At 42.9% G+C, this 15,723-nt stretch overlaps 1 protein-coding gene across 2 annotated transcripts in view; it reads right to left on the bottom strand.

Moving 5' to 3' along the window:
- Positions 1 to 10,074: 10,074 nt before the first annotated feature.
- The window catches only part of NIPAL3 (NIPA like domain containing 3), a 214,139-nt gene continuing 208,490 nt past the window's right edge, over positions 10,075 to 15,723 (bottom strand). For both annotated transcript variants that reach the window (XM_078681262.1, XM_078681263.1), the window contains exon 12: positions 10,075 to 14,993. In XM_078681262.1, coding sequence (XP_078537388.1) covers positions 14,794 to 14,993 — 200 coding nt within the window. In that variant the 3' untranslated portion in view covers positions 10,075 to 14,793. The remainder of the gene's footprint in view (positions 14,994 to 15,723) is intronic.

Here is a 15,723-nt window from a genome sequence, read left to right as displayed (position 1 = left end):
CTACAGTCAGATGGCGACCACCAGCTCCGAGCGGCGGAACAAAGGAAACACCCTGGGCATCCCGAAGCACTCCTGAAGTGAAGCGGACCCAGCGCGATAGCCGGCCAATGTTTATACAGCTGCTGGCAAGAGGGGTCGGGCACGGCGCCCCCCCTCACAGGTATCAGACACAAGACTGTGTTTGGTGCTGGGCAAGGCGGCGGAACTCTGACTCTCTGTGCCGTGGAGGCTTTTAAAGATGGTGAGAGACCGGCGGGTTGCTCATCTGGTGGGGGTTGCTGAGTGCACAACAAAGCTGTGGCGAACGAGCTGCAGCTTCTCTGTGACTGCCCTACGCCTGTGTATCCTCCCAGCTGTAAGATCCAGGCACACTTTGAGTGATTACGATCGCGTCCTCCCACCAGGACCGATCGTGGGTTTGAAAACAGCGTTTCAGCTGGGCTATTCTGGGCATGCTGATGCGAGCTCTTCTTTTCCGGTTGTGCTTGCTCCCCTGCCCCCTGGCTGTGCTTGCTCCCCTGCCCCCTGGCTGTGCTTGCTCCCCTGCCCCCTGGCTGTGCTTGCTCCCCTGCCCCCTGGCTGTGCTTGCTCCCCTGCCCCCTGGCTGTGCTTGCTCCCCTGCCCCCTGGCTGTGCTTGCCTCCCTGCCCCCTGGCTGTGCTTGCCTCCCTGCCCCCTGGCTGTGCTTGCCTCCCTGCCCCCTGGCTGTGCTTGCCTCCCTGCCCCCTGGCTGTGCTTGCTTCCCTGCCCCCTGGCTGTGCTTGCTTCCCTGCCCCCTGGCTGTGCTTGCTTCCCTGCCCCCTGGCTGTGCTTGCTTCCCTGCCCCCTGGCTGTGCTTGCTTCCCTGCCCCCTGGCTGTGCTTGCTTCCCTGCCCCCTGGCTGTGCTTGCTTCCCTGTCCCCTCGCTGTCCTTGCTTCTTTGCCCCCTCGCTGTTCTTGCTCTGGGTGTGTGGGGGGCTCGCTGTGTGTGTGTGTGGCTTTGTGTGTGTGGGTGTAAATGCAATAGGTCATGCATTTGCGAGCTATTAAGCTATTGGCATTGTAAATGACAATGCCATTTATTTAACAATTAAGCTATTGGCAATGTAAATGACAGTGCCATTTATTTATGATTTAAAAACAAATAGAAAAATGTCATGAGCAATGCCAATAGCTCAGCCTTTAATAATGCCGAGACCATTGCATTGTAAATGCTTGTTTTAAAAGCGATGGGGAGGAGGGATGCAAACGGGGTGCAGAAGAAGAAACACAGACGCCACAGGTGGGGTGAAACAAAACTGAGGGTGCAGGTGGGGGAAGGGACACAGAGAACGTGGGTGAGGGCTCACAGAGGAATGGGGAAACAAATGAAACGATAGAGAGGGCAACATTTAGGGCAGGGGGGGAAAAAAGCAAATGAGCAAGAACAAATTGAAGCTGGAGGTGAAAGCACACACGCACACGCTTTGCAGGTAATTAGTTTTGTGCATTCTGCACTTCAGCAGCTTTGTGCGAAGTTAGCTTGCTCATCCGGCCTCCAAAGGGGAGGGGTCGAGGCTCTGGATCAGCGTCACGTCTGTGCCCTTTCATGTCGGGCTGTAAAGCTTAATATTCTGTACGGCAAAGCATTTAAACACACAGAAGACAAACACCTCTGACAGGGAAAAGAGCATCCAGAGCGCACCGAGCCGCTCTCTGAGAAGTGATACTATGGACAGCAAAGCAGCGCCATGCGCCAGCAAGCAGTGATGATAGGGAGAAAGAACAAGCATTAGAAATGCAATCGGGCTCGGATTTATTTGAGTTTGAGCTAATGGCATTGTAAATGCCAATGTCTTTTTGCCATGTGTTATGGAGTGTGTGCATGTGGTGTGTAGTGGAAGTATGTTGGTTGAATTGTAATTTTACCAATGGTGGCATGCTGTGCTTTATATGAATATGTTTAAAAGTAAAGTGTACCATACTGCGATTGCTTGGTGGAAAAGTGCACTGCCGGCTGGAGGTGTGTGTGCCTGGTGGAAGGGTGCACTGACGGCTGGTGGGTGTGTGCTTGGTAAAAGCGTGCACAGATGGATGATGGCTGTTGGTGTTTGTGCATGGTGAAAGCATTCATTGACGGCTGGGGGTGTGTTGTTGTGTGTGTTGTTTTCTGTGTGCTGGTGAGTGTGTGCTGGTGAGTCTGTGGGGGTGAGCCTGGGGAGTGAGTGTGGTGGTGAGTGTGTTGTGTTGAGTGGTGACAAGTGTGTGGTGTTGAGAGACTGAGGTGTGTGGTTTGTGTGTGCGTTATGTGTGTGTGGTGTATGTGTGTGTGGTGTTTTCTGCACACTCACACACTGCCCCGTAACATTCACACACTGCTCACCCGCACACTCCCAATGTCACCCTGCATAGTCACACACTGTCACATAGTCACACACTCAGCAGCACACAGCACTCAACAACACTCTGCCCTCAACAGCACTCTGCCCTCAACAGCACTCTGCAATCAACAGCACTCAACAGCACTCTGCCCTCAACAGTACACAGCACTCTGCCCTCAACAGCACACAGCACACAGCACTCTGCCCTCAACAGCACACAGCACTCGGCCCTCAACAGCACACAGCACTCGGCCCTCAACAGCACACAGCACTCTGCCCTCAACAGCACACAGCACTCTGCCCTCAACAGCACACAGCACTCTGCCCTCAACAGCACACAGCACTCTGCCCTCAACAGCACACAGCACTCTGCCCTCAACAGCACACAGCACTTTGCCCTCAACAGCACACAGCACTCTGCCCTCAACAGCACACAGCACTCTGCCCTCAACAGCACACATCACTCTGCCCTCAACAGCACACAGCACTCAACGACACACAGCACTCTGTCCGCAACAGCACTCTGCCCTCAACAGCCCTCTGCCCTCAACAGCACTTAACAGCACTCTGCACTCAACAGGATTCTGCACTCTGCACTCAGCAGCATTCTGCACTCTGCACTCAACAGCACACTGCACTCAACAGCACTCTGCACTCAACAGCACTCTGCACTCAACAGCACTCTGCACTCAACAGCACTCTGCACTCAACAGCACTCTGCACTCAACAGCACTCTGCACTCAACAGCACTCTGCACTCAACAGCACTCTGCACTCAACAGCACTCTGCACTCAACAGCACTCTGCACTCTGCACTCAGCAGCATTCTGCACTCTGCACTCAACAGCACACAGCACTCAACAGCACACTGCATTCAACAGCACTCTGCACTCAACAGCACTCTGCACTCAACAGCACTCTGCACTCAACAGCACTCTGCCCCCAACTGCACTCTGCCCCCAACAACACTCTGCCCCCAACAGCACTCTGCCCCCAACAGCACTCCGCCCCCAACATCACTCTGCCCCCAACAGCAGTCTGCCCTCAACATCACACAGCACTCACCAGCACACAGCACACACTATCAACAGCACACATCACTCTGCACTCAACTGCACTCAGCACTCAACAGCACTCAACTGCCCTATGCCCTCAACAGCACTCTGCCCTCAACAGCACTCTGCCCTCAACAGCACTCTGCCCTCAACAGCACTCAACAGCACTCTGCACTCAACAGCACTCTGCACTCAACAGCACACAGCACTCTGCACTCAACAGCACTCAACAGCACTCTGCACTCAACAGCACTCTGCACTCAACAGCACTCTGGCCTCAACAGCACTCTGGCCTCAACAGCACTCTGGCCTCAACAGCACTCTGGCCTCAACAGCACTCTGGCCTCAACAGCACTCTGCCCCCAACAGCACTCTGCCCCCAACAGCACTCTGCCCCCAACAGCACTCTGCCCCCAACAGCACTCTGCCCCCAACAGCACTCTGCCCCCAACAGCACTCTGCCCCCAACAGCACTCTGCCCCCAACAGCACTCTGCCCCCAACAGCACTCTGCCCCCAACAGCACTCTGCCCCCAACAGCACTCTGCCGCCAACAGCACTCTGCCGCCAACAGCACTCTGCCCTCAACAGCACCCAGCACATAACAGCACTCAACAGCACACAGCACTCAACAGCACACAGCACTCAACAGCACACAGCACTCAACAGCACACAGCACTCAACAGCACAGCAAATTTTTTCAAGCTGCTTAACTAACACGACTACGAAATCAAACAAAGGGAGCTGCGCGCTGAGCGCTGCTGAATGGTGAACGCGCCCGGACATCTGGATTCACTTACGGAGGCACCCTGACAGCTCCTAATTATAATTAATGTACTTCTTTGCGCGAGCACGAACGAAATATGCCCAAAATGGCGGAACAAAACTACATTTACCCTATCACTTCAAGCCTATTAAAACGAAAACACAAGGAAGACGAATCACTGGCCAGATGACAGAAAACGCTAAGGAATGTGTGGAATTCCTCTCGCCAAGGCCCTAAGGATACTTCTTTTTTTTCTTATAACATTAGGATCTCGAAACTCCTCCCCCACTTACAGTGGGGAGGAGTCCGAGCCCTAAAAAGGAGTGCATCGAAACAAAACATCTGGCCTAACAGTTAAAGGATCTAAGTAGGAGGGCAATCGCCAGGGTTGAAAGAAAGGTCATAGTCCACAGAGGGATTACTTCATGCCTCCCTCGCCACTGTTCTGTGGGGGGGTCACCATTCAAGAATTACACTGGCTTCGGATCGACAAACAGATCCAGTTTAAAGCGCTATGCTTGGCGTTAAAAATCCCAAAGGTAAATAGCCCATCACTCCTTGGTGGTCTTCTGAATCCCTACGTTCCTCATCGACAGCTGCGCTCTTATGGACAGCATCTGGCGTTTGTGCCACGTTTTAATCGCTCTAGGGCCGGAGGATCCTCATTCCGGTTCCAAGCTGCTAGGCTGTGGAACTCTCTACCATTATGTATTCGTGCCTTGGATGATTTGCTTGCTTTCCGGAAAGCTATCAAAACCTTTTTGTTTATATCTGTATAGAAACTGACCTAGACTTTCGCTCAGTTTTCTCTGGAAATTTTTGTCTCAGTTCTGTCAGCGCCGGGACACCCCGTTGCTGGGGCAGCTGTGCGTTCTAGAAATCTTACAACATAACATATCTCTACGCAAAATACCTTTAGTAGAGGCAATTGTTTGGAGTAACAGTAGAATAAAGAACATTTATGGTGTATTGCTTGACAGTTTGCCGGATGATCTAGAAAAAAACAGGCAAATTAGGCAAGGAAGCTAGGTAATCCCAATACCGACTTAGAGGTGGCAATGTCATTAACCGCAAAGATTCTTTAATCAACAAGTTTGAAGGCGCAGCATTATAAAACTTTATTTAACTTATACTTTACCCCTGCTAAGCTGTTTGATTGGGGCAACAGAACAGATGATAAGTGTCCAGGGTGTGGGGAAGGGCCGGCCACAATAGTACACGTTTTAAGACTGTGCAAGACTACTTCCTCTGAAGAACGGGTTGGGTGTTTCTGGCGAGGTTTGTTTGGGCGCTGGATTAACTTGAGCCCTACTCTGATGATTTTGGGCTAAGATAGCTGTAGTGGCCTGGACACTGCCCAGATGTATTGTGTATTTGTCGGTGTAGCTGTTTTTAGGACAATTGCCGCCAGATGGAAGGACCCAAAGCCCTCCATGTTTCAGATATGGTTGGCATGGCTGCTGGGGATATATAATCAAGAGGCTGCTCTATATGCATGCAGGGGCATGCAGGCTAGGAAGCTGGGCGAAAAATGTGGTCGCCAATTATGAAGTGGAAAAACAATACTGACTGCCCCACTAGGCTGATAGCAGGCTGTCTTTAGCTATTTTTAGTATTAATTTATTAACAAAGACTTTAGCCCATCATATGGCAGTTGAGAGGGGTGGCTCAACCCAGCTTGCTTTTAGAAATGTATGTATTTGCATTATTGTAAATAATAATACGTTTTTCATACTACAAGTTTATAAGTGGTATGTATTTATATTTTTAGATGAATTTATATTTATCTCTGAATTACCTGTAATTAGGACCTCTCTGGGTAATCAATAAAAAAAACTAAAATACCAGCTCTACTTACACAGATGCAGTTTACCTGGTAATTATTCCAGCATCGGATGGGAAAGAGGATCATGTTTGTTTTTTAGAACTTGTGGCTTAGGCTGCTGATAAGTCATCTTGTGCTGAATCAGACTCTTTTATGTAGTCCCTGGCTTTTGAGTTGGCAAGTGACACAAGGATTCCTTCGAAGCACCATGATTCGATTATTTATCCAAAATGACAATGAGTTCTTTAATTTTGAGAATAGGAATTTCACAAGCTATGCTTTTAATTTTAATATCTTTTAATTACGTTCATACTATTTAGTGCTTTTTACTGTGCTATTATCCTGACCAAAGGGAGGGCGTTATGTTGCTTGCAAGGCCCATTGTCGTTTTCCCTAAGTTAGCCTAACTGAGCACATTGTAGGCCACTTTTATTTTGCACATATTATTACATAACGCGTTTGTCTTTGTGCCACATTATATTTTCACACAGAACCTGCACATGTTATTGTATTTTGGGGATTTGGACTGAACACACTAGACAAGGTCAAACAACAATGCCCCTTATTATTGTTAAGAGAATGCAGCTGCTGTGAGTGAGCACACATATCTTGTTATATAACTGAGAACTGGGGTTCTTAAAACACACACTGAGCAAAGGTCCTGAGGCAAGAGTGCTGAGTCAGCTGAGATGTAGAGCATCCATCTATGTATGCTAAGGTACGGGATCTGCCAATAATCCCAGAGATCTTTCAAATACAATCATTTACCCTCAGTAGCAGGGAGGAGGGGTTTAGGCTAATCTGTTTTATAACATGACAGGGCTTTTTATGATACATTGTTTGTTAACCATGGTTTATATATTATGAACTTCGTTTTTGTCTCTTGTTTATCTTATTGTGGACAAGTACAAGTGAGAGAGAGAAAGGGTGTGTCCCGTTACTGCGATCCCTGAGAGGATTAAGAGTGTTGTCTTCTGTAGTGCCAACTCACTTGTTTTTCTGGAAAGGTCAGGAAGGCAAGTGAACACTAAAGCTAGTCAGACTCTGAGTCATATATACTGAGGTGATGTGGTGACAGTCCCTACATGCTGTTGTTCTATGGTCCCAAGCATAATTCTGTTCCTGAGCAGAATCCCTGCAACCGTACTGTATTGTAATCTTTATACAGTCCGCACTACCCCGATGTGGGGCGCGGACATGCTTGCCCACATGGATAGCGGGCTACATACCCTTGTGGTCTTCATGCACAACATGGAAACAGTTCCCACACATGAAAAAAACGAAGACAACAAATGAAGACATACAAGAACACAGAAGACTACTGGAAAATCGTTAGGAATGTACTGCTTGGAAAACAGGAAGCAAAGCCATTCTGACGATCAGATAGTTTAGAGGAGTTACCTAAAGTTATTAGCTGGTACACACTAGCTCTAAGAAGACAGGATTTAAACTTCTACTATGATCAATCAGTTGTCAAAGGAAAAGTCAGAAAAAAATCCCTCTACTCATTTATATACACTATAAAAACATCTTTGCTTTGCGTGGGTGCATCTGTTCTAATAAAAGTAAAGTGAAATACAAAGCAAAAATCACTAACACCAAAACAGTAATTCTGAAGCTGTGTAGCTAACAAATCTAGGCCAGCACAGAGACATTTGCATTAAAAAGTATTTCTTGAAATAAAGATGTAGCTATGCCCAGCAAAAAATGTTCAAGTTAATTTCGGCAACACTCACAATGGAGAATTATGCTTCTCAGGAATAGCACACATTTTATTTTATAGAAAATATTGCATTTTATTGTACTGGTATATATGTATCACTTTCTGTAACTCCTTTGTGGCCTAAAGGACTATTTATTTTGTTTTCTAATAAAATAATTTGCGCTTGTTAATTAACACTCGTTCAAAGTACAGTCTCTATTTTAACTTTATTCATCATGTTTAAACATTCCGACTTAGCCACAAAGATGTGACAAGAGATGTGCATAATACCCCAGGATATATACTGTACAAAGAATGGACAATGTACTTAATTATTTTACAGATTACAGCAGTCAGCCTACCCCATAGGATAGCGGAACACCATACAAATCGAAATAAGCAAAGAGGATAAACAAAAGAAAAAAAACAGCTAAAAAAAAAAAATAACTTGCTTTTTTCTACTACATTTACTTAACTTAGAGAACTCTGCCATAAAAATCCAGCAAGTCTGAACATTTGGTAATAAATGTCCATCTGAACAACTGCCTGTAAGTTGTTTTTTTTAGTCCAAACACAATGATAACTCATTAGTTAACCTTTACAAGCTCTAACCTTTTTCTTATGTCCCATTTATCAAATTATTGTGGTCCTTTCATTGGTTAAAGCAAATAATATTTTAAAGTGACATCTTTAGCTACAAAACATTCATTATGTTTACATGCAGGCTTAAATTCTCAAATATTGTTGCTCAATAGCATCATGCTTGAAAATATAGTACAGTGAATGGTCATACATTGCAAGTATTTTACATATAGTGCACATGCATTTGAAAAAAGTTAACAAATCCCTAATCTAGTACTAAACTTAAAATAAATGAAGGCACAAGTCATTTCAGTATGTGTTGCATATAAACAGTGGCAAAGCAGACTGCAAATAAATTGAAACACACAGAAAATGGCTGATTAATAGCACATTAAAGTCTTTCATACCAGGGATCCAATTCCAAATAGGGGAATTCAAAACTGTACTAATGGTGCCTTCCTAATTAGGGCCAAAAGTCTGAAAACCTGTGCATACCAAAATATTCAAGGAGGAAATCGCTTCATTTTCAATGAACCATTATTTTGAACATATAGAATTTATATCAAGACTTTACAAAGGAATTCGATTTTTTTAATCAAATGCTTTTTGGAAAACTTTGATTTTCCCCATTTGTGTTTAGTAACCCACTGCACCATTGACTTGACTAACAGCTGAGGGACAGTTGGGTTTGAGTAAGCATAAGACTAATCGTTGTTGAATTACATACACTTTAAAATACAATTTGAGGTGTGCCCATATTTGCATCTTTCACTTTCTAAGCTACCAACAGGCATGTTGTGTTTTCTGAAATAAGTCACCATTAACATTAAGTCTATTTCAATTAAAGAGGTTAAATGAGATCTAAAGAGAATCATAAAGTGTGTTGGAGAATCCTTTATTTTATTTCCTTAATGTCACAGTGATTCCCCAAATAAACTTTAGATAGCATTTGGGAATCTGGACGGCAAACTGCCTAGGAAAACCCTAACAGCAAACCACAAATTCTAACCTGCAGCAGTTTCTTTCATGCTTTAGAAAACATTAAGTGAAAGGGCTACAAATTACCTTGTTTGCATGTCTAGGTTCATAATAGACTGTACTGTCATCTATAAATAATTCACACACTCTTTGCCAGGACTGCTATTAGATGTAGATGTTTGCACATTATTAATTTGATTGTCCAATCCAGCAGTAACATCCTGCAATACACAACAGGGGCCATGTTACAGAATGTGGCGTGCTCTCTTTGAGCTGAGCAACCCTTTCAAAAGGTGCCCCCTGCGCAAACAAGGAGAGTGCGCCATATTATATTGAATGAACAGCCCTCAGGGCAGCTACAAGGTCGTGCTGTTCTAGGGGCAGTGCATTCAAGAGAAATACGGAGCAGCTTTGAAGAAGCCGCCCTGTGTTTCACTCTGCAGGCGGCAACCCATCTGCGCTTTTAAGAGGGATTAGCGATCCCCTTGCAGGCGGGTGCACTGAGTGACTGCATCCACCTGCAAGGAGATGTCTGGGCGGTCCATAGGGCCCTCTTTCTCCTCTCCAGTGGGCTAATAACAGAAGGATGACTTTCAGTGCGCCTCCTGACAGCTTCTTTTGCCTCTGTGCCCTCGAATATGGTCACGTCCCCCAAGCAAATGAGGAAACCCACTCTGGTGACACACATGCCTGTTGGATCCCCAGGGCACTTTCCATAATACGGCCCCAGAGCGCCTTGGCCACGTGCTATTTAATGACAACAATGTAAAAAGCATAGTAGAACACTCATGAACTTATTATGGGAAACAAACTATGTAACAGCAAAATAATCCACTTACTATATAATGTTTAATGACAAAACTGTTGCCAGAGACCTAAATCAGTACAACAGGCTATTTAATTCAACTTCTCTTCTAACAAGTTACCACTCTGTACAATTTGGTAAAACCATTATTATTGAAATACACAAATACAGAAAATAAGTGACTTTACAATTAATGGAATAACAAGTCCATCAACATTTTAACTGAAGTACAATTCTAATGAAGGGCAGGTGATTATTTACAAAAACGGTTTAATCAAAATGAACATTATAAAATAACTGCTTTCTCTTAAGGCACTGTCATTTGGAAGAGTTCATAACACTCACTGTTAACAAAGAAGACTGAACGAAGGGGGTTGGCCATACAACCACTCATTTGAGACACACTGTCAAAAGAGGAAAGGAAATGGGTGAATGAGGTTAAGATGGGTTGAGGAGGAAACCAGACAAGTAAGAATGCAAAGGTATTGAGACCTGCAGGAAGAAGAAACTGAAGACCGCTGACACATTAAGAGAATGGAAGTAAAACATTGATGGAGAGAAAACTAGTAGGCAGGGAAAGTCAACTGGGTACAAGAGGACAGCTAAAGAAAGCAAAATGAACATGGGGGAGAAAATTTAATTAAATCAAACATGGACTGGGAAAAATAATGAGATGGGCTTGGGACGGGGGACATAATATTCCTTTTGCAAAACAGGGCACTGTACAAAGCAAGATTGTTTACAGCAAGCTGTGGATATTAAAATGTACAATTGACAAAGACTGCCAATCTCAAATTATCTGCCATGTTTGTGAAGAGACAGAATGAAGACTGCTGCAGGCGGCATAAAATGAAGGATAATTAGGAATTCTACTCCAAACGTGTGCCTTGTTAAAGAACCGTTCAAAGGTATTCACAATTCTATCATTTAAGGGCAAACGTTCTTAAAGACTGCAGAAAATGACACATTTTGCAATAACATGACTTGCGTTTCGAATTAGAATTGTGATTTTTCTTTTACAGCATTTTCTTTTGGGATAAGCACCTTTAAAAATCTTGCTGAAGAATGTACCTTTAATTGAAAATTCTTTGCATCAATGGTAATATGAAAAGTGCGCCAGCATTGGACAATGTAAAGGTGAAACCTGAGCTGAATTATACAGACAATGAAAACAATGAAGAGATATTTAGTATAGAATGCCAACATTATGGGAATGTTTGTAATTTGTATGTTGTTGAATAACCCTCAAACAGGCTAAATAGAACGAGAATCACCCATTTCCTTTTATATAAACAAAGTTGTGCAATTCATTTTTAATACATTTTCCTTTCTGCTACATCACACTTCTTTACTTCCTGAGACCAAATTACCAGCCATAATATACTTTTACAGTGGTAAAGCAATAAGGTTGAAGCTAGACAAAGCAAACAAACTGCAACGAAGAGCTAGCCAGAATAAGGCACCCACTTACAAAATGGTATGCAGAGTAATGATTCCAGACAGAAAGAGAACTAGATCAGGTCTCTGCTTGGAAAAATTTATTTCTCAGCCTGTTAATTTCACATTTACTTTTTAGGGGTAGGAGAACTGATTGAATTTGGTTACATATGCAACTGAACACCTAATGCAAATCAAAATTTACTTGATGCGTCTCAAGGAGTTAACAATGATTAACATCCTTTGCAAAGGGTGTTAACTGCTCTTTAGTATCAGCCCTGCAATTCAACAAGAAGTTGAAGACACATAAGGAGAGGCAGGGTCATAACAGTGGTTTAACAGCACAGCATTTGGCCAATGAAGACATTCCTGTCCCGTCATCTCAGCTGTCCCCGTTTGCTCTATTCCCTGTTTCACCCACACTGAGGATAGAATGCAAACAAATAGCAAGGGCCAGCACTTAGACAGTATAACAAGTTAGTCACGCATCTACTATTTTCTAGAGCTCTGAACTTCAATTACAGCAAACGTACAATGGGTAAGGCCTCCACAGTGACCTAAACATCCACAATCCCATTTGGAATCAAGGCTTCATAAGCTGCAAAGAATCCTGGTTACTTTTGAAGCAATGGGTGCTGTTAAATCAAATGTATCCTTTTCACTTGGAAGACTGCCTTTCTGAAGGCCATATTTTAAGTAAAACACTCTTAAGGCACATAAGCAAAATGCAGAAAATATATTACACTATTAAAAACATTTCTGAGATCCAATTGTATGTGAAGCAGTTTATCTGAAGGAAACACAACTTTATAGAAGGACACTTATCGCAGGATTAGAAAAGCAGCTTTCAGGACATCCTGGACGTCAATGCTCAATGCCAAAGAGGGCTGAAAGGAACCTGAAGAGAAAACCTTGCATTGAATATTTTAAAATTCCATCAGGCCTATGTTATGATTATTCCCAATGGCCAATTATGGCAGGCAATAACAATCCTTTCTCATTTGAATAAAGTATGTTTTAGGTTTGAAAGGCAATTCTTCTCCTTTCAGGAGGTAGAATAAACACATTTTGTTGAAAATAAAACCTTTTTATTTATTTGATTGAAATTCTGATTGGGAATGCATCGTAGCCTAATAGGTCTTTATAAGCTAAGACCACTTCAATTGGGAACCTACAGGAAGAGGTTAATATAACTAATCAAAAATTTTAAATGTTTTTTTCTCAATAAAATCCAAGTTTAAAAATGGTCATCAGGACAAGATCAAATACTGTATATCTTATGCACAGAACTCTACATCTTCCATGTCTCCAAATAAGGATAGCAGAAGTACTTTTTTCCGGCCACGCTGCCTTCCTAGTCACTTGCCAGTAGCAGGGATAGCAAGGATAGCCATTTGTCTTTGTTCACAGTAAACCTATTTTGCTGCACATCATCCCTGGAACCAACTGCATGTTTTATCTTGAACCAAATTATTTATTTTTATTAGCCATCTTATCCCAGGCTTTGTCATTTAAAAGTGTGGGGGAAAGCAAAGTTGGCCTACAGCCCATGGCAGGGTATACTGGCGGATGAGATAACACAGATTTACAGTCCTAACACTTCAGATTTAAGGATTTGTGAATTGCAGTAATCAATTAAGGTTTTGTTTTAAGACCTCTGAAATGTTGTCAAAACAGTACATTGTGTGGCTAGCATCAGTTTTGATGAGAGCTGTTTGAGTTATGTTCTGTAAGATTTAGTGATTGCATGATGTAGCAACAACAAGGTTTAACACATGGCATAATTTAAGAAAATACTATGGTGCTGATGACGTTCATTTTAGAAAAATACATCTAACCAGTGTTGCCACGTGCTACACGGTCATTAATTAATATGACCTACTTAAAGGAGTGGAGTGAAAAAAATTATCATGTTAAGGAACGGCATAGAGGAAATGAACAGCTTTTTCTGGTCATTGGACTGGAAATATTGATTTGCTGAAGGTAAATGCACCCACCTACAAGATTTATTTTTCCCCTGAGCAATCACTAGATAAGCACAAGCCGCAACACAAGGACTTCACATGCCACTTTCCATCTACTTACTGCTCGTTGTATCAGACACCTGCCCCACACTAACTGCATGTGGATGACAGCTTGTCTCAGAATAGCACTGGAATGCCTGATTTAACTAAGCATGCTAAAAGAGACAGGTGATTCACTATGATAAGATATGACAAAACTGTTAGGCATATGTGTATTATTATGACTGTCATGGTTTTTATCAGCTTTTTTACAAGTAATGTAGTTACTAGCTGCTAATATTTGGAACATTTTACTAACATGTAGTTACTAAAATGTTACAGCCTAGTTTCACAATAGTTATTAGTGGCAAAAGGCCTTAGCAGCAGTTCTCAAAATAGTGGGATTACCTCAAGAGTTTTGTGTGTAAACAATTAATATAAGCTGTAAGAATGTTACAGGTGTCTATCTGAACATATGCATGGCATTATTCAGAGGCACAATTTTTAATTTCCATTTCATTGGAAATACCCCATAGCACAATATACATAACGGTGTGATACATATAGATAAACGGTACAAAAAGTGCATCACAAATGAATACACAAAGAGCACTTCAACTCAAATAACTATGCAACAGCCTTGCCACACAATTACACACACCTAACCACTTGGTATATTACCCAATACCAGATCTGCCACTCCATAAAAGTCAGTAGTCCTTTCAAGTAAAGTACTTTTTTTTTTTTTTTTTTACTTCTTAAACAATGCAGAGAACACCCAAGGCAAACCGAATTACGAGTGACAGTCTATTAAAGTGAGTGCCAAACAAACAGATCTGCCCTCTATAGCAAATGCACCCCTTGAAGAGGCAATGAGGATGATACCCAAACGTTGGTGATATATGAAAAGAGAGATCGATATTATGGAATATAGATCCATTCTAAAAAATCTGAAGAGAACACAAAAAAAAAGACGGAAACAAAAAGGGCGGGTTAAAGAGTAAACTCAGAGAAAAGATAGCACAAAAGAGCTGTCCGATTGCAGAATCGAAGCCTACACCTTTGAAAGCTGCATTCACAGGTTTATGGTCATCTTATGGCACCCAAGGTTTGCAACAAGTTGGAAATATTTAAGAGCCAACTGGTGGTATGGTCTCAGCTGTTTAATACATTCATTTATATAGAGGCTTTGGTATTTTATTCCAAATCTATATATTACTCAGCGCATGGTTTAATGTAAGAAACATGGCAAGGAAAATTGCAAATAAATACATTTTTATAAAAAAAGTAATTCCTATACAGTCTCATTCCTTTTTATTATGATCCAAGTCATGCTGAAGAGTTCCTGAAGGTCCTGTGACATTGTGTTGCTCCTGTACCACTGGCAGTGTAGCAGTTGCATACATTTCCGAGAAACTGTCATTGCTTGCCAGGGCGCCATATGAAAAGGAACTGTTGAGGTCTGGTTGAATTGCACTCCCAGTGTCGTACACATTATTCACGTCTAAAAAGACAAACAAAAATATATTATGATAAAACAAACAACAGTTGACAAGTTGTATTCCTGTTTTACTCCACTATTTGTTTGTGCTAGACAGCTGCTAGTCAGATAGGTTTCAGTGAACACTAAGGCGATCAGTAATCCAGTAATCCGATTTGGCTGAATACATTTACGTAAAGTGGGTATTAAGAGCTGTGTGGGAACACCTCACTTCAGAATGCCTTGCCCTAGCTAATTTTGCCAAGGAAATCGTTGAAAGAATGTGAAGCAGGTTATGGGCTGGAAATGGGAGAAAAACATGCAAGAATTGTGTGTAAAAACAGAATCTGCTGTAACTCCCAATTCAGAGCAAATGTTCTAGCAAAACAGCCCAGAAACGCTGAAGAACATGTTATTATTTACCTTAGGAAACACCTTTTCTGGTAGAGATTATCTAACCGCAGATTTCTCACCTTGTGAAGTACCCCAGGCACCAGACCGATACAGAAACTTTATTATTTTTTTAGCAATTCTCTTGCATGCCGTAAAGTGGTGTTGTGCGCTCAGAGTCAGATCCATCCCACCTTGGAGGTGACGCCAGGATCCCTGTACCTGCGACACCTCTGCGCTGAGGTCATTTTCTTTATGATCTCTGTCCGCGCAATTGGACGCAGACATATCAAATCGGATAGTTTTTGCCGATCTTTAGATTGCCATCTTATTAATGGGCCGATGAGTCCATTCCACACAGCAG

This window comes from Lissotriton helveticus, chromosome 3_1 (assembly GCF_964261635.1).
Source record: "Lissotriton helveticus chromosome 3_1, aLisHel1.1, whole genome shotgun sequence".
NCBI lineage: Eukaryota > Metazoa > Chordata > Amphibia > Caudata > Salamandridae > Lissotriton > Lissotriton helveticus.
This window is presented reverse-complemented; position numbering and strand designations above follow the sequence as displayed.